At 55.6% G+C, this 24948-nt stretch overlaps 8 protein-coding genes and 1 non-coding gene across 9 annotated transcripts; 3 read left to right on the top strand and 6 right to left on the bottom strand.

The window, feature by feature from the left end:
- Window positions 1-638: 638 nt before the first annotated feature.
- BKA78DRAFT_331714 (putative potassium transporter) lies at window positions 639-3610 on the bottom strand (the record flags this gene model as incomplete). The annotated part of the gene is made up of 8 exons (XM_066889907.1): window positions 639-1913; window positions 1959-2313; window positions 2362-2528; window positions 2575-2744; window positions 2795-3014; window positions 3064-3298; window positions 3326-3327; window positions 3422-3610. The coding sequence occupies 8 exons, from the start codon at window positions 3608-3610 to the stop codon at window positions 639-641; spliced, it is 2613 nt and encodes an 870-aa protein (XP_066744833.1).
- A 1113-nt stretch (window positions 3611-4723) lies between these two features.
- BKA78DRAFT_142646 (uncharacterized protein) lies at window positions 4724-5632 on the bottom strand. The gene is made up of 2 exons (XM_066882800.1): window positions 5092-5632; window positions 4724-5006 (listed from the first exon to the last, which is right to left on the bottom strand). Exons 1-2 carry the CDS (start codon window positions 5536-5538, stop codon window positions 4824-4826), a joined length of 630 nt encoding a protein of 209 aa, XP_066744832.1. The 5' UTR covers window positions 5539-5632; the 3' UTR covers window positions 4724-4823.
- Window positions 5633-9281: 3649 nt separating this feature from the next.
- On the top strand, window positions 9282-9367 carry BKA78DRAFT_t102. The gene has a single exon. It is a non-coding gene; the product is annotated as a tRNA-Gly (tRNA).
- A 344-nt stretch (window positions 9368-9711) lies between these two features.
- On the bottom strand, window positions 9712-10859 carry BKA78DRAFT_353207 (glutathione S-transferase; the record flags this gene model as incomplete). Its single annotated transcript, XM_066891511.1, has 3 exons — window positions 9712-10493; window positions 10545-10803; window positions 10854-10859. 3 exons carry the CDS (start codon window positions 10857-10859, stop codon window positions 9712-9714), a joined length of 1047 nt encoding a protein of 348 aa, XP_066744831.1.
- Window positions 10860-11253: 394 nt separating this feature from the next.
- BKA78DRAFT_331712 (26S proteasome non-ATPase-like protein regulatory subunit 2) lies at window positions 11254-14199 on the bottom strand (the record flags this gene model as incomplete). The annotated part of the gene is made up of 6 exons (XM_066889906.1): window positions 11254-11280; window positions 11328-13290; window positions 13337-13686; window positions 13733-13897; window positions 13945-14009; window positions 14064-14199. 6 exons carry the CDS (start codon window positions 14197-14199, stop codon window positions 11254-11256), a joined length of 2706 nt encoding a protein of 901 aa, XP_066744830.1.
- A 297-nt stretch (window positions 14200-14496) lies between these two features.
- On the top strand, window positions 14497-15827 carry BKA78DRAFT_331711 (serine/threonine-protein kinase rio2; the record flags this gene model as incomplete). Its single annotated transcript, XM_066889905.1, has 3 exons — window positions 14497-14559; window positions 14616-15716; window positions 15747-15827. 3 exons carry the CDS (start codon window positions 14497-14499, stop codon window positions 15825-15827), a joined length of 1245 nt encoding a protein of 414 aa, XP_066744829.1.
- Window positions 15828-16573: 746 nt separating this feature from the next.
- Window positions 16574-18619, top strand: BKA78DRAFT_353204 (mate-domain-containing protein; the record flags this gene model as incomplete). Its single annotated transcript, XM_066891510.1, has 2 exons — window positions 16574-18421; window positions 18509-18619. The coding sequence occupies 2 exons, from the start codon at window positions 16574-16576 to the stop codon at window positions 18617-18619; spliced, it is 1959 nt and encodes a 652-aa protein (XP_066744828.1).
- A 1598-nt stretch (window positions 18620-20217) lies between these two features.
- BKA78DRAFT_353203 (uncharacterized protein) lies at window positions 20218-21299 on the bottom strand (the record flags this gene model as incomplete). Its single annotated transcript, XM_066891509.1, has 3 exons — window positions 20218-21043; window positions 21092-21150; window positions 21198-21299. The coding sequence occupies 3 exons, from the start codon at window positions 21297-21299 to the stop codon at window positions 20218-20220; spliced, it is 987 nt and encodes a 328-aa protein (XP_066744827.1).
- A 967-nt stretch (window positions 21300-22266) lies between these two features.
- Window positions 22267-23775, bottom strand: BKA78DRAFT_250694 (Aldehyde/histidinol dehydrogenase; the record flags this gene model as incomplete). The annotated part of the gene is made up of 3 exons (XM_066884596.1): window positions 22267-22380; window positions 22433-23320; window positions 23371-23775. 3 exons carry the CDS (start codon window positions 23773-23775, stop codon window positions 22267-22269), a joined length of 1407 nt encoding a protein of 468 aa, XP_066744826.1.
- Between the last annotated feature and the right edge of the window lie 1173 nt (window positions 23776-24948).

Here is a 24948-nt window from a genome sequence, read left to right as displayed (position 1 = left end):
GCTTCTGGTTCAATTCCCAAACCACCTGTTGCGCCTACATTCTCTACTGTTCCTGACTCCACTCTTCCAATGTTGCCATCTGATCCCCTGAACTAGTGCCCTACGTCCATCTATTCCCGCAAGAGTCCCGCTGGCAGTCTCAGGTCTGACGTCGCCCCTCCAACTGCGAAAGAAGAGCACGCACCCCGCTCGTGACATCGATGGCCGAAGAGGGCAAAGGCGTCTACAGCAGGCATTGCCCAGCAGAAAGGACGAAACAGCACCGATTGCTTGCGGGAGGGGTTTTTCGAGACTGACCTTGATGCCAGATAACAGATTGAGCAAAAATCAGGAGTCGCTGGTGTACACTCAGGGGCTAGATTCTTTTGAACGGGACTCTTGTCATGTATAAGAGCCGTTTTAGCTTGCAGTAGATACTTTTTGAGTGATTGGTTGGTTCGTTGGCTGTCATTCGACGCAAAAGTTGCGACGCGGCCTCTTTTGTCTACAATTTTGTCTCGCCTCTTTCCATCGAAGCGCTTCTTCATTCTTGCCGCTTCCACTCAAAGCGCCCCTTCGTCAACAATCTTCAATCTGCTTGGCCTTTCAACCACTTTTCCACACCTCCGATCCCACACTCAGGGGCTCTCCAACGCTGCTCACAGCTCCCTAACAAAACCAACCTCGACCAGCTTATCAACCGGCACCATCATCTTGGCCACCTTCGCGCGCGTATTCGCCCTCAACCACAAAAACACGCCCAACACGCCCCTCTTCCACGCGCCACCCAAGCCCTTCCACCCGACCCAACCACCCCAGCCCTTCCGCGCCGGCTCCAACAGCCGCAGCTCCTCCTTGCCGACGACGTAGACGACTTGCGTCGCGTACGCCGCGTCCAGCGCCGCCAGGCGTCGCTTGAGCGCCGATTCGGGGAGAGCCGTGTACGGGCTGTCGCCGGGCCCGGCGAAGCGGACGGAGCTGTTGCGCCGGTGACGCCCGTGCGAGTGCGAGTCGCTGCTGTTGTTGCGTTCGGATGGCGGCGTGGGCGTGGTGGAGCGCGCGGGCTCGAGGAGGATGGAGGGAGGCGCTGGGCTTGTTGCGCGCGGAACAGACGGGTCGAAGGGAGGCTCTATGGTAGCGGGTTCCAGACTGGCGGCGGGTTGACGAGTGGGCGAGAGGTTGGCGCGCGTTTGTACAGTGTTGCCGGTGTTGTCAGATGATTTTGGGTTGGACTCGCGGGAGACGGCGGCGCTATGCGTGCTCACCGGGCGCGCGGCGCGGACGAGGGCGTGGCGGAGCTGCGTGTAGACGGTCGAGCCTAGGTCCGCGTTGATGGGATGGTCATTGTATCCATGACGGATGGTCAAGCGGTAGCAATTCGTCAGCGCTGTGCCAGAGGCCGAGTAGCGTTCCTCGTCAGGGATGTGCGGCATGTGGAGGGCGCGCAGATGCAAGAAGACATGAACGTCTTGCTGCGCTTCGAATTTCTTGATAAATTCTTCGTACACGGCTGGGACCTTGTCGCCCGCTTTGTCGAAGAAAATTCCAAGACCCTTGATGTTGTTGATCTCGCCGCCGCCCCAGCGAGATGTCAGGCGGGGCTTGCCCGTCTCGGCATCTTTCTCGATGAGCTCACGGAGGTCGAGGCGTTTTTGCGTTTCTGCGGCCCATTGGTTCTCTTTGCCATAGCGCCAGAGAATGAAGATGCTGCAAAGCAGCACAGCCAGGACAAAGGTAAACCACGCGCCGTCGATGAATTTGGTCGCAGCGGACGTGAGGAAGAGACCGTCCAACGTGACAAAGATGAACCAGACGGGGAGAACAATGAACCAACGGAACCTCCAAACCATCAAAGCTGTGAGAGCGACCAGGTTGGTGGTGATGAAGGCGACAAGAATGACGCAAAAGCCATAGGCATGTCCAAGTTTCGTGGTCTACAAAAGTCAGCAAGACCAGGGAGCTTTCAGGGGCCAACTCACATTGTTGAAGACTGCCGTGACGATGACAGTTCCAATCATCATGAGCCAGTTGGCTACAGGAATATAAACCTGCCCATGAAACTTTTCGCTCGTGTAAATCATTTTGATTTGAGGGAAATAGCTCATGTTCATGACCTGGGACAGCAGCTGGAAGGTGCTAGTGATGAGCGCCTGCGAAGCAACAATGGCGGCCAGGATCGAGATGATGAGCGAAGGGTAAAGCATCCCCGGTGGCACCGTGTTGAAAAAGGGGTTGGAGTAGTGGCCCTCATTGACGGAGATGTTGGCTGCTTGACCAATGTAGGCAAGAAGCAGGCAAGGGTACGCGACGCCCAGCCAAGAGATTTGGATGGCCCTGAGGTTGTTAATGTTGTACAAGAAAAGATCGCAGCATTTTGCTCACTCTTTGGAGAAGGCACCCATATCGGCGAAGAGGGCCTCAACACCGGTAAAGCACAAGAGAATACCGCCCAGAGAGATCCATCCATCGGTCTTATTACGGACCAAGAACTGGCCAGCAAAGTAAGGCGAAAAGGCTTTGAGGACAGTCCAGTCATACGTGGCCAGGTTCTGACATTATCAGCTCAGATTCATTGGTTACGACAGCATGACTTACATAGATGCCATAACAAAAGTTAAGTAGCAGCCACACGATGACAATAGGAGCAAAGCAGCTCGCCAGCTTCGAGATGCCGAGCGGCTGGAGTAGGAATAGGAGGACGAGAATGGCACACGAGACACCGATGATGGTGTCTTGGGAGATGCCTGGCGTCACGACCTCGAGGCCTACTCTTATTAGAGATTTCGCTCTCCGCAAATGAGCATCATCGACATACCCTGAACCGCACCGAGGACGGATTGCGCTGGCGTCAAGATGCTGTCTGCCAGGACAAGACTGACACCAAAGACGGCCAGTGACTTGAGCACTGCGTGCGAGACGCGGCTCTTTTCAAGAAAGTCGCGCAAGCTGCGCGTGCTTGGACGCAGCTGGTTCGACGCATATCGCTCGAGCTTGTACGCGTTCTTCTTTTTGGGGTCTTGCTTTGCAATGTTGCACTGTCTGCCGTGAGTTGGGGTCGGCCGAACGGGAGGATGTTGTACTCACGTAGCGCGACAGCAAGCTGTAAATGGCAAAGGTGCCGCCTTCACCTTCGTCATTGGCATACAAGACAATGAGGACGTACTTGATCGTGACGATCAGGGTTATGGACCAAATTATGAGAGACAGGGCGCCGAGGAGGTCGTCATGAGATGGCTCCGAAGAAAAGGTGGATGAATATACGTAGAGGGGACTCGTTCCAATATCGCCATAGATGACGCCGATGGACTGGTAGGCCAGCCTAGCAAGTGTTAGTGACGCTGCGAACCACTCCACTGCCTAACCAACCATAGCAAAGTCCATCCCCGAAAGACCTATAAGACAATTAGCGCGTGGGTGGCAAACAGGAGTTCAAAGGGCATACCTGTTTTTGTTTGAAGTCGCGCGACTGGACGTCAAGAGCCTCTTCTTCGTCGTAGATGAGGTCAATGTCTTTTTCGAAGCAACCAGAGTCGTCCTCGGCCTTGGCCGCGGCGCGATTCTTCAACTGTGAGTATTTGGACAAGGCAGTTGACTCGATGATGAGCTCAAGATCGCGAGAGGCGTTATCCATTACTTGGTACGCAGCGCACAGAGTGGTGGGATAAAGCGCGCAGAGGTGGTGGTCTGGCACACTCGACGACCGTCTTGGGCAGGCTGCGCGGGATTTTTAGACACGGTGCAGCAGACGACGAGCCACGCGCCAGGTCAGGTTGGGGTGTCGGATAGGGTGCGGAGCGACAAATGCCTCTATAAGCAAAGTATGCGCGTAGTGCTTATCCCAGTTGGTCACCATCGTGACCCCAGAGAACCGTAGGGTTCGTCCACCTGCGGAGCGCCGGACGAGGCGCAGACGCAGCCAGCATCGTCAGGCATGGCCATGGTGGACTCTGCCAAGTTGACTGCGCACTTGTCTTGTGGTTATCGTCAGCCGCGGATTGGTAGACAAATGCCGCAGCCAAATTCCCGCACCTCAAACGTTTTCTTTCACCGTCGTTTGCGGACACTTTCGGCCTTCTTTTTGTCCTTGACGAGATGAAAAATATTGCTTCAACCATCTCTTGCTGCTCGAGAACGCCGCCAGTTTGCACAGCCTGGAAATGCCTTTTTTGTCGCCATGTAGCACGGCAGTTGCACAGTGTCCGGAATTGGGCGCAGCGATGCGGGGAATTGTGCGCCGTCACCACCACATGCCATGCAGACGGCGAGTCAGTTTTGCTTCATTTCAACCAGCAAAGCCACTTCAGAGAGCATTTCGTAACCAAAAACAAAAAAGAGCCGCTTCATGAATTGACGTCAATCGCGTCGACCTTCCCGTTTCGTTTAACGAGACCAGTTCCTTGACATCGAATTCCAGCATCTTGGTTGTCTTCAGGGCTTTACACGTGCTGCGACGCACGGTGACCAAAGCCAAACACTGCAGACCTGGGGTTTTGTGATGGATGGCTGGTCGAAGAGCGGTGACTTGCTGGCACTCTAGGGCGAGGAGACCTTTGATTGATCCGTCTTCTACATGATCAGCGCAGGGAAAGACGGCGTGCCACGCCAAACGCTGCCCTATAGCTAGCACACCGCGCAGGGCAGACATCAAGTCGGGGTCCTCAAGTCGAATTGTAAAAATTCGCCGTAGAGCAGGTCCACGCAGTTGCTCGCATCACATCCACGGTAACGTCGTTGAAACGGGCGCCTCCGTGCAATAGATTCGGGGTGCGCCATTTTTCGCGCAGTCGTCCATCCATGCGCGGCAGCGGAGAGAGGGCCTGCGTCGGGAGAGGAGCCAACCAGGATCACCCAAACCATTTCCCCAGAATGCCAGCACCGCCTCCACCGCCTTGTCCGCGTCGCTTTGCCTCGCCGACGATCCACTGTCGCAAAAACTCGCGATTCTTCATCTTGTCCACGGCCGTAACACGCGTCTCAAATTGTGCTTCTTGCCGGTCGAATGCCAGTAGCGTCGGCATTGAGTTGATCTGTTGTCGAGTCGCTCAGCATGCGGCCCAAAAACTCTTCCACTCCCGCGCGCACCACAAGCGGGAATCGCGGTAATGTACTGACCCTGTATGTGATCGGCAAGTCGCCAATTGTGGCTGCATCCACCTCGACCTCTGCGTATCCAACGCCGCCCTGCTCTTCGCCGACGCCCTCCTTGCCCACCAGCTCCTCGAGTATCGGCTTGACCGCCTGGCACGACGGGCACCACGAGGCGGACCATAGCGTGATCAGCGGCCGCCGTGTACTTGCGCTGAGGAGGAGCAGGTTTGCAAACTCGTCGGGATTGCGCACCGAGGTGTAGATGCGGTTTGCGTTGCTGGCGGCGAAACGAGGCGCGCTGCTTGCGAAGGTTCGTCCTGTGCGGAGGCCGGGGACGGAGACGCGGACAAGGACGCGGGCGGAGAGTATCGAAGGTCGTTTGCATGCCATTTTGAATGTGGAGAGGTTGTGGAGAGGTGTTGGAGATGGATTCTGTCGGAGTTGAAGCTTTTGGAAAACGAAACACGTCATTGGTCCGTGCGCATCTCTCACACCCTAGGTTGACCAGACCTTACATCCAGATGTACCTTTCCAGTTCTACTTCAAGATTGGCTGAATGTTTCCCTCGCCAGTCACTCTGCCCTCTGTGTTGAGAAATGTGAGAGGCAGTAGACACTGAGCAGCAATTCGAGCTGGACCACAGTTGAACTGCTAAAGGTCAAGAGCGCCCCCAAGTTGAAGTATGAGGGAGACTGCTCAGGGGATTGTTGATTGAAGAAGCCCGTCGTCTCTAGCTAATTCGCACAAAGGTCGTCAAAGCAGTTAAACTACCCAGTCTCACAAATTCTAAGCGTAAAGTTGCTGCGCGGCTTCATCAAGACCGAACTGTGGAATACTCAATGCTGGACGAATGCTTTACAAAAAGAAGCTGCCACTGAAAAGCGGCATGCTATATTGAGCTGTTGAACTAAATAGTACACAGCTCCCCAAGGATCTCCATTTGCCACCCTTGAGCAGCAGTTGAGACTCATTGCTGATCTCGCGATGTCAAAGTTGGTGTTGCTCTGAGCTTATGGAGCCGCTTCAGGGGCAGTGCAGGAACCCCATCAACATGGAATTACAAAAGCATTGCCCGCCTACAGAAGCTGGTTTGAACAGGAGGGAGGAGCCTGCCAGACGAACACCTGCGCAAAATGCCGTCCCCGCTCTAGCCCCGGCCGTCCTCCCAGTTCCTGCCCATCGTCGCCTTGATCCGCACTTTCCGTCTCTCAACTGAGCGGCTGCTTCTCCGCCTCCCCTCTCCTCTTGCCTCTCCATGTATCTCGAGTGGGCTGAGCTGATGCCTGGTGAAGACAGGCAAGAAGTCCTCTGCTGATTGGGGCTGTCTACCTGCCAGGTCATTGAAGTGGTCAGACTGGCTGAAGTTGTCTGTTTCGACCAGTCTTGCATTTGCCTGCTCTTTCTTTCCGTTCATCTGCTTTAGATGGCGAGATCTTAGATAGATGCACGGCAACATCAAGTGAGTGTGGCACATGGAATTGAAGCAGCTTCATTTCGCAATTGACTGGGCGACTGAAATTACAAACAAAGCGCTGGTAGCTTCCGAGTGCTCCCTCTTCGCACCCACCACAGTCTTCTTACCCTGTCGTTCAGCCCGAGCTATGGCTGTTCCTGCTCTGCCAAATGCAGTGTCCGGTGACGGTCTCGTGCTGTTACTGTCTGTGGTGCTGGTTCTTTCTGGTGTCCGCGACGTTGCTTCCTACCCAAGTCAGTCCAATGCGTCGTTCTCTGTTCCTCTTGCTCAGGTTCAGTGGTGGCTGTGGCCGTTGCCTCTCAAAGCTCCTCGGCACTTGACATTTGTGCTACTCGTGCTGTCCGGACTTCGCGGCGTAGTTTCTTCGCATGTGGATATCTCGTCTGATTTGCGTGTGGCACATGCCTGATGTCGAAATCGAAACTTCTCTCTCCGCATGTACGGCTGCGGTCCGCACCCAGGTCGGTGAGTGTTCTTTCTGGAGGCCCTTTCGCAGTTTCTCGACATGGCGGTCGTCGTGTCGTCGTGCTGTCGGTCGGTCGTCGCCCTGATGCTAGGAAAGCGTAAACAATTCATGGGCAGTAAGAGCGCATGTGCCCAAGGGGATCACATATACGTACCGAGTCCGCCATCCGTCTCTCTTGTCCATCCATCCCATCATCTCCCCTTTTTTTTTTTCTCTCTCATCCGCCCACTTGTCTTTGAGACACCAACCCACTGGACCTCAGAGCATTATTTGTGCCGGACCACGCAAGGCGCTCGTTACTCCCACTCGTCGAGCAGAGAGTTCCAAAGACGACCAATCCGTTGGCACCGGAAGCGACAAATTCAGCTTTTGTTTCTCATCACCGGCCCTTCACGTTCCCTATCCAAGACTATCGCTAGTAAACTATCTTTGGTCAAAGACGACAACATTCTTTGGAGACTGAGAGGGATATTTAAGCTGACCCAACCCCCTTTTTGTATCCTTCCAGGTCGCCAAGCCATCCCCAACACTCGTCGTCGTCGTCATCATCTCAACCGTTTCGCTCTCTCGGTTCGTCAGTTCCAGCTCTCCTCTTCCTTGGTTCGCCGTTCCAATCAAGCGTTCGACGGCTCGACCAGGCACGGTGTTGGGCGACATTGGTTTCGGTTGGTTTGGTTGGTTTCGGTCTTGTTCTCATTTCTGTTCTGTTTTGGTTTGGTTCAGGCGCGCAGGTACAACGTTGTCGGTTTTCTTCTCTCCTTGCTGTTGATCGTTCTCTGGTTTGTCTGCAGTTGCAAAATCCGATCATCGTTACCAGAATCAATGAACTTCTTCGCTCCCAATTCTGCGTCATATTTGACGTCATTCGCTGCCGCAACTCTTCTGATTCTGTTCAATGATGAGATGGTATCCACGTGAAATGACGAGTCCTGCTGAAATCTATTTGCCGAAAAGAAACGCAGACGCAACAGCAAGCTTGAGAGTATTCTGTATTTCGAACGATACGATCGCGAGGAATGCCCAAAGACGACCGACTTGCAACAACAAAAGCCAAACATCCACCATCACCCCCAAAGTGCTCGCACATCCATCCACCGCAAACACCAAACCAGACCTCAGAACATCTCCACAGACACGGCAACACAGGCGCTCTAGATTGCCTTCCTACCACTCATCTACTGCCCGTGCGTGCAGTGCATAAGCAAACAGGCAAAGCAAGTTACGACTCCAGAGGCGCTCAGGTTGCGTGTCGTCAGGAGCGAAAAACCCAGCGTTTTCGGAATTCTCATCATTGGCCACGGGTGTTTGTTGAAGCGGGCACCGCGTTGAAGCGGGCACCGCGTTGAAGTGGGCAACTTTGCTGAGTTGGTGAGCTTTTTATGCTGTGCTGTGGGTGCGCGCGTTCTTGGTAGTGGTCGGTCGTCCCTAGGTCCCGACCTCGACAGGTAGGTGGGCCTCCTCGTTTGCAGGAGAAGGGCGGCGCTTGGTTGGCGAAGGTCGGTTGAGAGTCCTGGTCGCTGTCGTCCTGTGGTCCACAGCGAAGAGGGAGGCTGATGTGTCGTTGGGCACGACCGGTTCCGCGACGATGTTGAGGCTGTGGGCGTTGTTGATCGCGGGCGGGACGAGAGCCAGCGTACCCAACATGTCAGGTCGCGGTGTTGATGATCACCGGGCGTCGCAACAACAGATTCTGGCTGCTGGCAATCAAGCAACGAAGTCCCAAATTTCCAGAGCCAACCAGATGTCAAGAAAAAATGGTTGTTGAAGCTCGACCGACCGTGGGCAGACCTCCAAAGCGCCTGTCCTGCGTGCAATCAGAGTGTTGGGAGTACATGTGCAGCGCCCTTGGTATGCTAAGCTCTAACGCCTAACTCATAGCTTTGAGGAAGGTAGAAAATTGAGTGGAAGAAATTGATGCAAATATTCAGAGAGCAATCATAGTCGTTGGACGTTGTTTTGGATTTTGACGACTTCAATGGACATGAATCGGGCGTCGGAAGTTGAAGTCGACAAGCTTAAAAAAACATCTACGCATTCCCACCTGCAACTGAGGGCGCCAACAAAGCTTCTCACAAACACCTAACCCCTCAAAAACCTGTCAGCAAAATTTCCATCCATAAACACGCAGAGGTGAGGTCGCTGCAAAAGTGAGATCTGGTCTCGTCGTCGGCTTAGTCATCGTCGTCCTCACCCACGGTGCAGTCGTCAATCAACCTCACTTTTGTCAAGTCTACGAAATATAATCAAAATGTGTGGTCTTACTTTCATCAACAAGCGTCGGTAGTGTAGGGGTTATCATTCAAGCCTTCCACTCTTCAGTCGATTAGCTTGAGATCCGAGTTCGAGTCTCGGCCGACGCACGTTTCCTTTTGCATTTTTTTTCCTTTTGCGCCGCTTGCTGATTTGGGGGCCAGACGATGGCAGAGCGGTCTCGTGTGGGAGCGTTTTGTCGCGCTTTTGGTTTTGGTTTTTTTTTGCTTTTGCAATCGATTTTGATGAGGTGAGGTGGAAGAGGCAAGATGCTTTGGCATGTGTCGCTGGTGGAGGAAATGCCCTCACCCGGTGCTTCGAGCGCGTCTGGTCTGCAATCAGGCTTCGCTTCGCCTTACGAGCTGCAAGATCAGCAACGCTCCATCCTCAACGTACACCACAAAGCCAAAACAGAACAGGGTATAAATACATTCACACTACAGACGCGCTCTCATCACAACTTCTTTTCCACGACCGGGACCTCCTCCTCCAACGGCAGAACATGCGGCAGCGGGCCGACGGGCGTAATCCCCTTCGGATTAATCTGCGCATGGCTCTGAGTATAATGGCGCTTGATGTGGTCAAACTGGGTAGTCGCGGGGCCAAAGGCGTCGTTGAGCCAATACAGGCGGCGCATCCAGGCGTGCAGGTGCGGATAGCCGCTGCGGATGTCGCGGATGTTGCACTTGAAGTGCTGCACGTAGACGGGGTCGAAGCGGATGATGGTCGTGTAGAGGCGGACGTCGACCTCTGTCAGCTGCGCGCCGAGATAGTACGGTTTGTCTGGCGACGCGCCCGCGGCCGCGAGGTGCGCCTCGGCGCGGTCGAGGGCGCCGAAGAGCTTGGTGACGTTGTTCGTATAGGCTTCTTGCGTCGTCGCGAAGCCCGACTTGTAGACGCCGTTGTTGATCTCGTCGTACATCCAGGTGTTCGCCTCGTCAATGTCCTTGCGCAGCGCTTCGGGGTAGAGGTCGATGGATGGGGCGCGGCGGTCCGCGGGGAGCAGCGCGTCGAACTCGGTGTACAGCATGCGGATGATTTCGCTGCTCTCGTTGGACACGATGCGCTTGGCCACCGTGTCGTAGAGCGTCGGCACCGTGAAGCGCCCCGCGTACTCGGGGTCTTGCGAGAAGTAGAGGTCGCGCAGGTGCGTGAAGGATGGGTGGTGAGGGTCGGGGGTCACATTGTCGCCGGGCAGTCCTTCCTTTGTTTCGTCGGGCGTTGCGAAGCGCCAGCCTGGTGGTGTAGTGTTAGCGATGGGGATGAGACGGCCTTGCGGGGACGTACCTTTCTCGCCCATGTGCCAATGCACGCTCGTGTATCCGATAATGTCCTCCAAGCCCTTGATCTTGCGAACGATGAGGGTCCGGTGCGCCCACGGACACGCATAGCTGACGTATAGGTGGTAGCGTCCCTTTTCTGGCGGAAACTCTGCTCCCGGGGCGGCCGAGATCCAGTTGCGAAAGACGGATGTTTGCCGTTTGAATTCGCCAGACTTGTCGTTGGGATCTACCCAATTGAGGATGCTCTTCTTGTTGTCGGTGGTCTGTCGATGTCAGTTGGATGCGAAGGGAGGGCGGGCAAGGCGGGGCTCACGGCCATTGTCCTGGTCAATGGTTTTGCAACGGGCAGTCTGGATGGGAACGCAAAGTGTCTGGCAATAAGACGAGAGCGTGAAATTGCTGTCGTCATGGACTCGATGCTTCACCACGCACAAGGCAGAGTCGACGTTTATATGCAGTCGATACACCAGCTCGCGCGGATCGCGCTCCGATGCCCCGCTTTCGTCATTGTTGCTGACCAAAACTGACAAACCCCTGCAACCATCACCCTTGTGGCTGACAGACAAATCCGACTCCATGTCATCCGAACAGCATCCATTACTACGAAACCTCATGTCAGGTGCAAATGCTCTATTTGTACACCATCACCATTCCCTTGGGAAATGCTATTCGTCCTCTATAAGCTACCGCTAACTCAGAAGCGTTTTGACCCTTCATTTGGATTCCTCCCACTCCGGATTCTGCACAAAAGTTAGCGCATGTCTTGGTTGTTTTATTGGGGACTTGCCTTTCGCAGAATCACGATACCCTCCAGGGTACTGCTCAAGCTAATGTATTGCTCATCCTCGAGCTCCGCACGCTCACCATACGCCAACAAGACTGGCGTGCTCTGTGTCTGCCAGCCAGTGATGGTCTTTGGCCGACCAGCTTGGCCCACCACATCCACCGCCTGACCAACCCGCACATTCACCATGACCGGCTTGAGCTCCTCGTCCAGAGTAATCAGGAAGCGAGGCTGCATGGCCGATACCATAAAGTAAAGCAGGTAATGGCTTTCGGCGAGGATGAATTGCTTGGCGTCAATCAACGACACCAACACCGTCAGCAAACCCGCTGCGGCAACACGGGAGAGCACCTGGCGGTCCGTGTGGAAGGGGTTGACGGCCAAGGTACCCTTACCCATGTGCAGCAAGCCCTGCGCGATGCGCACCATGAAGAGCGCGTTGGGGTCTCGCGAGTAGTATGAAGCGAGTTGGCGCAGCAATTGCGCGAGACGCGCGTTGTTCGTACCGGCACCGAGAAGACCCATGGCGAAGATAGCGTTGATGGCTACATCGTTGTCATTGTCGTGGCTGTACCGTGACAAAGTGTCGTAGACCTTCATCTGTGGGTTGCTTGGGCTGAGGAGACCCATGGCCAAAGGCACCGCTTTACGAATGTTGGCCTCGCCGTAGTGCATCAAGTGACCAAAGTTGCGGAGAACCATGTCCTGGCCGACTTCCTCGCCCATGGCTACCAAGCTGATGCCAATGACGGCGTACGCCTGGAGAAGCTCGTCACCCTTCTTCTCCTCATTCTCATCCTCAATGTGCTCGTTGCAAATATGCAGCAGTTGCTGAATCTTGAGCACAGCGCCGGTGCCGGCCCACGCGCAAACCTCGGCAAGGACGGAGGTGGGCTTGGACATTGGGTGGTCAATGGCCTTGAGGGTCTCAAGAATGACGTCGACCTCCTCTTGCTGGCCAAAGAAGAGGAGTGCAAGACCAAGAGCCATGAACCTCGTCCACTTGTCCTTGAGCTGCTTTGTTCGATCCTCGTCGAGGAAAGTCTGGATGATAGCCTCGCTGACGTCGCTTTGCGCCGAGCCGACGAAAATCATTCCGAGAGACAGGGCGGCCATGGCGGAGAGTTGCATGTCGAGAGAGGTGTCGGAAACAATGGGCAGGAGAATCTCAAGAAGCTCTTCCTTGTTGGATCCCGCGTAAGCCAGACCAAGACCCATGATGGATGCTACCCGGATGGGAACGCTCTTAGCCTCCAGGTTGTCCTGATCTCCCAGCAGAGCCATGGCTGGGTCGGCATCGCTTCTCACGCCAGAGTTGACGATACCGCCCGCAAGCATGGCACCAGCCTTGATCTGGTCCTCGTCGAGATACGTGTAGCGGTCAATCTTATCCAAACCACCCTCGGTATCCCACAGCATCAACAGACCCAGCGAGGCCGCCGTCGACAGCATTCCCTCGTCCTTGGTCTTCCAAACCCAGCTGTGCTTGTCCTCCTCAACCAACATCATCTTGTCGTTGCCGAATCCTGCGTTGACAAACGCATTCACAAAGGCGCTGGCGAGGTTGTGTCTTGCGGAATCCGTGTTGGTCAAGCCTGCTGTCCGCGAGCTCTCGAGATGCGTCTTGTAAATATCGTCCGTCGTCTTGGGATCCAGAATGTTGAGCTCCTTTGCGAGAACCTTGAAGTAGTCGGACAGCCTTGTGTTGTTGAGGCACTCGGCCAGCTCTCCATCCTCTTCTTCCTCGGGCAAATCAATTACGATCCGTTGGCGGGCGATCAAAAAGGCCATTTGCTTCTTGATCGACTTGTCCTCGGTGGCATTGAATGCATCCTGAATCAGCTCCTTGTCGTTCAAGCGAATGGCAATGACGACGGCTTGCGTGTATTGGTTGTATTGGCGATAAATCTTGTAAGCGGTCCGGAGGAAGCGGTCGTTGTCGGGGTATGGGAGCAGGGGAACCATGCTGTTTCTGATTAGAGATGCATCTGATTGTAGCTTGCGCAACATACCTGACAATGTACAGCGCAACCCGAGAAAAGGTATCCGCGTCAAGGTACTGCTGAATCGATTCAATCATCTCAAGCTCGCTAAGAATGTCGACAGCGTCGGCCTCGGCGTTGTGCTTGAGGAAAAAGGGAACGAGGTTCAGCGCGAGCTCAATCAGGTCGTCCGACGGCTTGTCCTCGTTCAATCGCTCCTGGAACTCCTGGCCAATCTCGAGGCCGAGGTGGCGCATGTATTCGTGACCCCATGATCCAAGGTCGTTGGATGGCGCAAGCAGGCGGTACTTGAGGGTGTCGCGGCGGCTCTCGTCCGAAGACGTCATTCCGAGAACCGACATGACATCGGCAAACGATGCCTGCAGCTGTCAACATGTGTTGTTGCGGGACCCGCGGTGTTCATACCTTGTCGTCTCCTTCCGGCCATGACTCGTACGTCTTTTCCAGCGACTCGTAGTGTGGGCGGAGGAACTTGAGAGGCTTCGGTACTGCCGTCATGGACGATGTGGAAGTCTTGATGAAGTTCTTGATAGCTTCGAGCGCGGGCTTGTACAGGCTGGTGTTGGATTCCTAGCAAACGTCAGCACCATATCGCGGAGATTCTGGAAAAGGCGCACCTGTATCCGCTCCACCAACATGTCGAGCTCATTCTTGAGCTGTTGGTCTTCCTCGCTCAGCTCCTCTGCTCTGTGTCAGCATATCCGTCCACCATGCAGCTATTGTCCGTGGTACTGACCAGGCGGCAAATCAAGCTTCTCATCCTCCTTGATTATGTTTCCATCCTTGTCCTTCTTGGGCTCCTTGGGCTTCTCGTCCACGGCCTTGCCCTTGCCCTTGTCAACGGATGTGGGCTTCTCGTCCTCTTTCGCCATCGTGGAGGCCGATTAGTGAGCGAAACGGCGGCGACGTGGAAGTTGCGTGGGTGAGCGTGGGGTGGAAGAGGGCTTGCGAAGGGTCCAAGAATTCAACAAGGACTCGGAACGAGATGGCGGGATAGCGGTTGTGGGAGGGTGAAGGTGATGTGTGATAGCTGTTTGGACGCTGAGGCGCGTCTTGAGCTCGGCCGCACTAGCTGGAGATCTCCCAGAGTTTATCCGCCGGGATGATGCAACACCAAGAAATATTCCAGCCGCAACGCTTCTCCTCCACACAACACGCGCTAGTCCACCATGAAGCTCAACACCAAGGCTATGCGCTACCTCACGGCGGAGGACTGGAGGGTCCTCACGGCTGTATGTTGCAAACCCATACGCCAACAACCCGCGACTAACGGCTGATGAGTGCGCAGGTGGAAATGGGTAGCAAAAACCACGAAGTCGTCCCCACTCCCTTGATCGCCAATATTTCTGGACTGCGCGGTGGTAGCGGTGTCCACAAGTGCATCTCCAACCTGGCCAAAGTCGGCCTCATCGCCAAAGTGAAAAATGCCAAGTACGACGGTTACCGGTTGACCTACGGCGGCCTGGACTATCTCGCCTTGAACACGCACCGCAAACAAAACAACATTTTCAGCGTCGGAAACCAGATTGGTGTGGGCAAGGAATCTGACATCTACGTCGTGGCCTCGCCGAGCGGAGTGCAGAGGGTGCTCAAAATCCACCGCCTCGGGCGCATTTCCTTTCGCACCGTCAAGGCGAACCGAGACTACCTGCGCAACCGCTCCTCGGGCTCCTGGATGTACATGTCTCGTCTGGCCGCTCTCAAGGAATACGCTTTTATGACGGCGCTCAGGGACTCTGGTTTCGTCGTCCCTGAACCAATTGCGCAGAGCCGGCACACCATCGTCATGAGCTTGATTGACGCATTTCCGTTGCGGACCATTGCCAAAGTTCCAGATCCGGCGGCCTTTTACAACAAGTTGATCTCCATCATCCTGCGCCTGCTCAAATATGGACTTATCCACGGAGACTTTAACGAGTTCAACATTCTGGTGGAAGAAAAGGCAGACACGACCGAGTCGGGAGAGCCCAAGATTACCCTGCGACCGGTGTTGATTGATTTTCCGCAAATGGTTTCGATTGACCATGCCAACGCAGAGTATTACTTTGACAGAGACGTCAATTGCATCAAGCGCTTTTTCGAGCGGCGCTTCCACTTTGTCCCGGATGAGCCTGGCCCATTTTTCAAGGATGCCGTCAAGGTTGTCGGCGAGGCTGCCGGAGCGCGGAGAATTGATGTGGATGTAGAGGCGTCGGGATTCAGCAGGAAAATGGCAAAAGAGCTGGAGGCCTACATGAGAGACGTGGGTGCAGATGGTGACGGCGGGGATGCAGAAGGAGAGGCTGAGCAGGACGAAGAGGATGAAGAGGATGACGAAGAAGAAGTCGAGGAAGAGGGACAGCAAGGGGCAATCGAGTTGGACGATGACGAGCTGGACCAGGCCATGACGGTGCTGCAAATCAACGACGACACGCCAGAGACCGCATACGCAATCCCAGCGGCCACAAAGCCAGCCGCCAAGGGCAAATCAACAAAGGCTGCGTCCGGGTGGGCGATATGAGAGAGCTCGTTGGTGGTTGAGAATAGAGATTGGTCAAAAAGCGGTCAGGCTGCATGGCATCCTGCGGTGTTTTCTGATAGGCGTCTGTCAATGGGCGTGGAAGCACAGCATGACGCCGACGCAGCACTTCATCGCGTCGAGAGCGAGAGCCATGCTGATGTCAGGACTTTGAGGAGTCGGTTCGCAAGGAGCAGAACCGGGCATGAAGTTGTATAGATAGATTCACGCGAGGTTGGTTTATAGAGGGCCAGCGGCAGGGCATCCGATTCGAGAATGATCGCCGGGAAGATTTGCATGCAGCCAATGAGGGCGACGAGTCGCACAAACAAAAAGTTTATACGCACCTCGCACCTCTTCCAGCCGTACGACTGCGCCATCCAGGAGATAAGTTGGTACGCAGCTCTACGTTCTCGCCGCCATCGGATCGGGTAGACATGCTGTATAAGGATTCGAGCCGCCGGCGTTGCGGCGCCAGTCATCAGATCCTCGGTCGCTGCCGGCCCTGTCCCCTAACGGCACCTTTTTCCTATCGGCGCGCCCTACTGCCCTGCTAGCCATGACTGTTCAGGTCGTCCGCCACCCACATGCACTCTGCCGGCCCACCAAATAAATAATACAATGGCGAGCCCCAGCTTTTCTCTCCTTCATCCATTTCTCTTCGCGTCTCCATGGCCTGACCTGCTCCTGGGCTCGCCGTGACCTGCTTCCTCGCCACCCCCCCATAAACAAACAAAAGCGCATTCAACATGGGCCCAAAAGACGTACCTGGCCGCGTTCCCGAGCCGGGCCCAGGCTTGTTTAGTACGTCATTCAGATCGCAGCTTTCCTCGTTCAATGCCTCGTCGCCAATTGCCGCGGCAGCCATTGCCCAGGACCTCGAGGACGAGGAATTCGCCGTGGACAATTACCTGGAGGACGACGGGCCGTCCAAGTCCTTCAAGCCGTCCGAGTACACGTTTGCCGAGGGCTACCACCGGCCGAGCGCCGTGACGAGCGGACCTCGAGGCACCGTCGTCCACGGCGCGCAAGAGCATGGATACCTGACGGAGCGCGAGCGCAAGGAAGCGTGGAACGACGAGCGCAGTCTGCTCAGAGACAACAGCTTGATTCCGCCCAAGCATCCGCGCACAGGGAGCATCGACGGCCCCCACGCTCACCATGGCCTGAAAGATAAGTTTTCGATTCCGCGACTGCGCCGCAGCTTGGACGAGGAGGCGGCCGTGGAGCACGCGAGCGCCGGCGCAGACGAGCGCACCGCCTTGCTTGGCCACGGCGACCCCAATCAGCCCTACGGCGGCCATGACTCTCCCGAAGAGATCAACAAGCGCTGGGAAGAGGCCGTGGCGGCGGGCCTGATTGAGACGACCTGGCAGCGCGAGGCCAAGGTGCTGGCCAAGTATTCGCGCAGCTTAGTCCTCACCTTTTTGCTGCAGTACAGCTTGACCATTGCCAGCGTCTTCACCGTCGGCCACATTGGAAAGATTGAGCTCGGCGCCGTGAGTTTGGCGAGCATGACGGCAAACATTACGGGCTACGCAGTCTACCAAGGCCTCGCAACTTCTCTGGACACGCTCTGCGCGCAGGCCTACGGCTCTGGCAGAAAGACGTTGGTAGGCCTTCAGCTGCAGCGCATGGTCTACTTTCTCTGGGCCATCACCGTTCCCATTGCCATCATCTGGGCGTTTGGAACGCAGATTCTGGAGGCCATTGTGCCAGAAAAGGAGACAGCCCGGCTTGCAGGCTTATACTTGAAAGTCTTGATCATCGGTGCTCCGGGCTACGCAGCCTTTGAGAGCGGAAAGCGCTACGTGCAAGCCCAAGGTCTTTTCTCTGCAACCCTCTACGTCCTTATAATCTGCGCGCCCTTCAACGCCTTCCTCAACTGGCTGTTCGTCTGGCAGTTCGAATGGGGCTTCGTTGGCGCCCCGATTGCCGTCTCCATCACCGAATGCCTCCTCCCGCTCGGCCTCTTCTGCTACGTCTACTTTGTCGATGGTCGCCAATGCTGGGGCGGCTTCAGCCGCGCGGCTCTGCGCAACTGGGGCCCGATGATCCGGCTCGCGCTGCCCGGGCTCGTCATGGTGCTGGCGGAATTCCTGGCCTTTGAGATCCTGACGCTCTCCGCCTCGTGGATCTCGACGACGCACCTCGCCGCGCAGAGCGTGCTCTCCTCCATCTCGGCCCTCACCTACTACCTCCCCTTCCCCGTCTCCATCGCAGCATCAACGCGCATCGCCAACCTAATCGGCGCCACGCTCTCATCGGCCGCCAAAACAGCCGCCAAAGTCTCGCTCGCCGTCGCCGCCATCATCGGCGTCTTCAACATGGTGCTCCTATCCAGCCTGCGCAACTACGTGCCGCACCTCTTCAGCAACGACCCCGACGTGGTCGCCGTGGTCGCCGCCATCCTGCCCGTCTGCGCCGCCTTCCAGTGGTTCGACGCCATCGCCGCCGCCTGCAGCGGCATCCTGCGCGGCCTGGGCCGCCAGGAGATTGGCGGCTACGTCAACCTCTTTTCGTACTATGTCGTCGCCATGCCCATTTCGTTTGGCACCGGGTTTGGCTTGGGTTGGGGCTTGTATGGGTTGTGGGCGGTAAGCATCTCCCTCTTTATTCTCCTCTACAAATCTTCTCCCGATTCAAGATCTTTCTCTTTGGAGTTGCAACTAACGCATCACCAGGGTCCCGCCATCGGCCTCGCCATCGTCTCCGGCATCGAGGGCCTCTTCATCTACAAAACCAATTTCCAGAAAGCGGTCGAGGACGCTCACAGGCGCAATGCCATGGGTTGAAAAACCATCTCCCTTCTAATTTACTACCCCTCAAGCGGCATTTCAGCGATCATGCTGTGGTACTTCGGTCTTCTTGTTTTTTGGGATCTTTTCTGTACCGGAATGAATCTTCTGCGTACACGGGATACAAGAGGCGCCGCGGATGGTTGGTTGCGTTGCACACACACATCTCTGCATTGGCAAATGGCATCTCCGGCTCCTTGTTCTGTTTGATTAGCGAGCGCAGTTCGGGGAAAAGTTGGTCGTGGGAATCGTTCATTGCGCAGGGCGTCTTATCTGTGCCGCATCTTGGATTTGGACCGGTCGGCTAGGAAAAATTGCACTCTTTGTTTTTCTTTGGCTCACAGCGTCAACCCCGAAGGCGTTTTACAGAGATCTCCTCATCTCCTCATCTCCTCTCCTCTCTTTAGACGAGCATTCACACACGATCCACGAGACCCAGCTTACCCTATATGACAGCGCAGATCTGAATACGAGAAGGTTAAACGATTGAATTGGTGAGTCACAGCCAGGTCAATCTGCCTTCCATCGGGCAGTGACTCAAGGCTTCGGCCAAACAATCACCCGTTGTGATGCCATAGACGTCACAGTTTTTGAATGTAGTAGGTACTGTATTCCAAGGCAACTCAAACATTTCAATATACTCTCTCAAGCTATGACAAGACGCCACCGTACTCATACAAATCATTTTAGCTCCGAGGAAAAGCGTCTATACAGTCTGCTGAGGTCTCCCGCTCCTCGGGTTTGGGACGGGATTGGCCAGGAAAAATTGCATCTCCGGTTCCTTCTTTGCGAAAAGGCGTCGTTTTCATGCGTGGGCAGGATAGTCTTGGGTTCAGTTGTCTAGACATCTGACGTTTACACATGTCTCCTAGTCCTCCTTGCTATTATTTCCCGTTCGCCAGCAGCAGCGCTGAACAAGCGAAGCAGACCGGTAGTCGAGTTCTGCCCCTGTCCTCTCCGCGCGATCCCCTTTCTGCTACGCGATCGATTCTTCAGGTAGGCAAATAGATATGCGGCGAGCTCTGGGGAAGCCATGCTGGCATCATCGCACGTCTCTTGACCCAACGGAAACATCACCATCACCGCCATTTCACTACATCACAATCTCACATCACTACCACATCACCACCACAGCACATACCCACTGATACCCACACAAAACCCTCGCATTTTACTACGTACACAGCTTACAGTCTCACTGCAACAAACCACCACTCTACCCTTCCTATCGTACAGAAAAGAAGGAAAGGAACAAGAGTAGATGGCCGACGAGCGGCCGGCCGATTGAAGAGAGAAGAGAGACAGGGAGAGCGCGCGCAAGACAAAGCTAGTATTACATGGATATCTCGAAACCAAGGGGAAGCGTTTTGAAGCAGAGGGTTGAATAGGGGGAAGAGAAGGAAGGAGGAAGGAGAGGGGAGGAGAAAAAAGAGTTGGCAAATTAGTCGTCGCCTCGTTTTCAGTGACATGGAAGTGAGCAAGCATGTCTCAGCTGAGGCTCACACGCACACAGATTGTCGTCGTCGTCGCCGCTATCGTTGTTGTTTTGATCGTCTCGACATCAAGAAGGTTCGCTCTCTTGGCAGGCTGGCCCCCTACCCCCTGACCTCCTTGACCTGGCCCCCACCACCACCAGACACAATCTCGAAATCGCAGTCACGCTCGCTTCCCCCCAACGTGACGGAATCGCGTCCAAGCGCCAGGCTCTTGACCGAGACGGTAGCGGCGCCCTTGACGACTTGGACTTCGAAGCCTTCGTCAACGCGCTCCTTGCTCTCCGTCTCCTTGACCGTCGACACCGCGGCAGCTCCATCGCCGGTCGACGATGTCGTCGTCGAATATTTCTCGTCCCAGCCGACGACGCCCAACCCGCCGTCCGACTGGGAGGGGGGATGCGCCTCTTTCCAGCTGGCCCGCAGGCCGGCGCTCCACCGCCAGCGCCGTGCGGTGCCCCTCGCCCGGTCGAGGCGGGACACCTCGGCACCATCGCGCGCCTGGGGCCGACGCAGATCCGGGGCCGACGCACTCGTGACGCCGCTGCCTCTGGCCAGCTTGCAGATCTCGCGGGCGGGGCTGCGCGGCGGGACGGGGGGCTTGTCGGCGTCTGCAGCGGGCTGGGGGAGCTGCAGCGGGGCGAAGGAGAACAGAGGCGGGATGAAGGGGGCGGAGCTCTCGCGGGTGAAGGTCGTTTTGTTGACGGTGTTGGTCCTGTGGGTTTCGGGGTGCGCGGGGATCGTAGGGGTTGCGTCGGTGGAGGAGGAAAAGTCGGCGGCGGTGGCGACGATGGTGCGGGGCGATGAAGGGGCCGAGGCGGAGGTGTAGCCCGATGGGAGAGGAGCAGAGGCAAAGGTTGTCGGGAGAGGAGGAATCGTCGGCTTAGGGAGGGATTCGATGGCGGCTTTCTGGCGGAGAAAGGCTTCTCTGATGATTGGTGAGAAGGGTTCAGACACAGCCATGAAAGATGCTTACTGCTCTGGAGTCAGGCCTTCAAGCTTGACTTCTAGCCGACGGAAATCTGTTGGTGATTGCTGTTGAAGGTCAGCCGTTGTCTAAAAGTAGCAGGGTCAACACTTACAATCTCCAGCCCAACCTTTTTCCGAGGCTGGTAGCATGGAAAGATTGTGGCGGCCACGCTCTTCACGTCGGCTAGCCTGGCAAGCATCCATTGAGGAGCCATTGTGTTCAAAAGGATGTTTGGTAGCGATGGGAGCGTCCGTCTCAGACCAGCTATGACATCGTTGCAAAGAGGAGATGCATTGAAAAAAGGACAAAATTCACACGCTCGCTCAAGGTTCGACGAAATCAAGAATACACTCAAGACACACGTAATGGTAATGACACAAGAGCAAGAGAGGGGCTCTTTTGTTTGGTCGTGGTGGAAAGCCGACGGTCGGTGGCTTGATGGAGAGACGAAACAGACGTCCAGTTGCAGAAGCAAAGACACATATAAACGGCCGGCCAGAAATTAATAGATTCCCAAACCACACCAGCTCAGCGAGTTGCCACGCGGAAGGTCAATCATTCCTTGCGTTTCCAGCCTGGGCATTTTTTGGTTTGAAGGAATAAAGAAAGTCTGCTGCGTGGGATGATTACCTCGGAAAGGCGTGGAATGGCGTGGTGATCACTGACCACGTCGAGCCAGAGGCGAATAATTGCTGTCTCGGACAGGTGTGAGTAGCGCAGCCTGCGGTTCGACGACTTGCCTGTGCCTTGCTCTACAGAGCACCCTCTTGCTTTTCACCGCCAACATTAATTGTCTTGTGATGGATTTGCTGAGGGTAGCGTTGCTCTGGGCCACACGAGTCTAGCGATGCTTTTCGCTTGAGTTGGCGTGTGCCACCGTTCCTTGCAGCAGGGGAGCGCATTCCTGTACAAGGGGCTCCGACACGCGCATTTTGGACGACGCGTTTCTCAATCATATAACGGTAATGGCGGTCGCACCCTTATCACTTGGCGGTCGGCGCTTACCGCAAAGCAAACACTGCAAAGAAAGGAGTCGTCAGGTGAGTACGTGTTGTCGCGTTTTTGAGTTGACCTTGCTTCTGGCACGACCGTTGCAACCCAGTACACCATTGGCAGGGAGAGGAGGGGTCGCTGCGTCACCGCAGACAACAAAGCTGCTTCATTTCGTCCTGTGCTTTCATCTATTTGGGGTAGTCCTTGACGTGGTAGCTCTTGAGCTTGACGAATTGATCGAATCCAAACTTGCTGAGCGTTTGGCCTTTGCCCGAGTCCTTCCATCCGACCCATGCAAGGTCCTACACAATGTAAGTCAGTGAAACACAGAGGAATGGCGCATAAGCGACTCACCGGACTGGGGTAGTCACAACGGTTGACAAAGACAGTGCCTGCCTCGACGTCGTCGGCCAGCGCATGGCCCTTTTCAGTGTCCTTGGTCCAAATGCTGGCAGTCAGACCAAACTGGCTGTCGTTCATGAGGCGAATGGCCTCGTCATCATTCTTGACCTTTTGGACGGGGATGATGGGGCCGAAGGTCTCCTCGGTCATGACGGTCATGGTATGGTCAACGTCGACCAAGAGCGTCGGTGCGACGTAGTTGCCATCTGCAGGTGGGTTCTTGAATGTCTCATTTTCTGGGGTGGCGTTTTTGGCGCCCTTGTTCAATGCGTCTTGAATGTGCTCGCGAATGGTCTCTGCCGACCTCTTGGACACAACGGGACCAACGTGGGTCGACTTGTCAAAGGGGTCGCCGAGCTTGTAACCGCTGAGCACCTTTTGGAGGTTGGCGACAAAGTCGTCGTATATCTTCTCGTCCACATACACCCTCTCGATGCTGCAGCAGCTTTGGCCAGAGTTGAAAACGGCACCATCAACAATCTCCTCGGCCGCCCACGCAACGTCTACATCAGAACGAATATAGGCAGGGTCCTTGCCTCCGAGCTCAAGGCCGACCTTGACGCTAACGCGGTCGCTGGCTGCACGTTGAACGGCGAGACCGCCCGCAACTGAGCCCGTGAAACACACGGCTTGGATGGCGGGGTTCCTGACCAATGTCTCAATTTGCGTGAGGGATCCGCAGTGGAAGTATTGAATAACGTTCTTGGGGAGGCCGGCCTCGACGAATGCCTGGTAAATGTGCTCGGCGCTGGTGGGTGTTTGTGGGGAGGGTTTCAGGATAATCGAGTTGCCAGAAAGAATGGCGGGCACAACAGAGTTGATGAGGGTCAGGTAGGGGTACTGTCAAGGTGTCAGACATTGCATGTGGTGGCGTGAGTCGGCCAACTTACGTTCCAGGGGAACAGGATCAATACAGGACCAACCGGGGCCTTTTTGATGTACCGCTTGAATCCCTTCTCGGCCTGACCGTCGGTAGAGGCCAATGCCTCATCGCTGACCTTGACAAGGTACTCGCCGCGCATAACAGCAGTTGCCACCTCCTTGGCGGTGTAGGCAATGGGACGACCCATTTGCTCAGTAATCTCCTTGGCCATGGTCTCCTCGCGAGCGCTAATGTTCTTCAGGGCCTTTTTGACAATGGCCTGCCTCTCGGCCAGAGTCGTCTTCTTGAACGAGTTGAAAGCTTCGAGAGCGTTGGCGGGGAGAGCTTGGAGGTCGGCGTCGGACAAGCCATTGCGAGTCACAACGGGCTTGTTTGTGATGGGGGAGATGGTGGTGATGGTTTCGACAGACATGATTGCGGCGTGAGGATGATGCAGACGTTGTCGAGAGGAGCAGGAGGCTTTTGGATGCAGAGAGCTTTTGGTGGTGTTGATGGACTGCCCCACCAGGCGCGCCAGCCATGACGTCCGCGGGGTCTCTTCGGGGCGGCACCTAAAGCGTTATCGGGGCGCCGACCTATCAACACCATAGCTTGACTATCACCACTCTGTCAAACAAAATCATTCGAGGCGCGCCCTACAAGACTCTGCTCGCTCCCTTCCGAATGCGGTCCGAGAACCCCCAGACTTGCAAACGCCCGTCGCACCACAAATTGCCTCAGGTCCCTGGATTCTCACGACGACCATTTTGTCGACCAGTTTGATCTGATTATTACGAAATGCCGCCGACTCAAACACACCAGCTCGTCCGGATGTTCCCGGAAGAGCCAGAGCCAGAGCCAGGGGCCGCCAGATAAGATCCGAGTCAGTCTTTTGACATGGACATTGCATGAATGTGTGCCTGGATGCCTCGCATGAACAAGTCCAACCTCAGCCAAGTCGCCTCTGTTGCTGCTGCGCCGCGCGCTTGCTACCGTTGCGACTACAAGTCGAGGGAGACTTGATACACAAACGGTGTTGACCTATCCGCGTCTCAACCCTGGCGGAGATCCACCACCAGCAGACGGGATCGCTATCAATCCCAACCTGGAGCCATGCTTGCCGCCCAGATCTGTCGGTTGCGGCAGGCCAGGAGATGCATGTCACAAAGGACACAATTTCGAATCACTCGTCATGGCACAAACCCCACAGCTCATGTTCCCTGTCAGCCTTAGGGCCATGTGCCTGTACCGCACATCTTCCCCGGACCCTGCGAGCTGGACGAGCCATGGTTTTCCTAGCTTGACACGACACACGGAAGTATTCGAGAACATTTTCACTTTAACGACTGCTCAGAAATGTTTCGGTGCCTTCCATCACACTGTTTCAGTCGCAGGAGCAGGTCGAGACAGCTCAGCCACCTTGGGATGGAGTAGGATGAAGAAGTGGTGTTGATGACGATGGAGGCACCGCACCGGCAATGAGACGTGGTCCGGCGAAGCAAGCCGGCTCCAGTAGCCAGAGGTCGTCAAGTCTGTCAGCACCAACAAACTGACGCTTGCTGGCTTGTTTGCTATGACGCAGGCCGGACTTGACCGCGCCCCAGCG

Source organism: Phyllosticta capitalensis, assembly GCF_038381095.1.
Source record: "Phyllosticta capitalensis strain CBS 128856 chromosome Unknown BKA78scaffold_5, whole genome shotgun sequence".
NCBI classification, from domain to species: domain Eukaryota; kingdom Fungi; phylum Ascomycota; class Dothideomycetes; order Botryosphaeriales; family Phyllostictaceae; genus Phyllosticta; species Phyllosticta capitalensis.
This window is presented reverse-complemented; position numbering and strand designations above follow the sequence as displayed.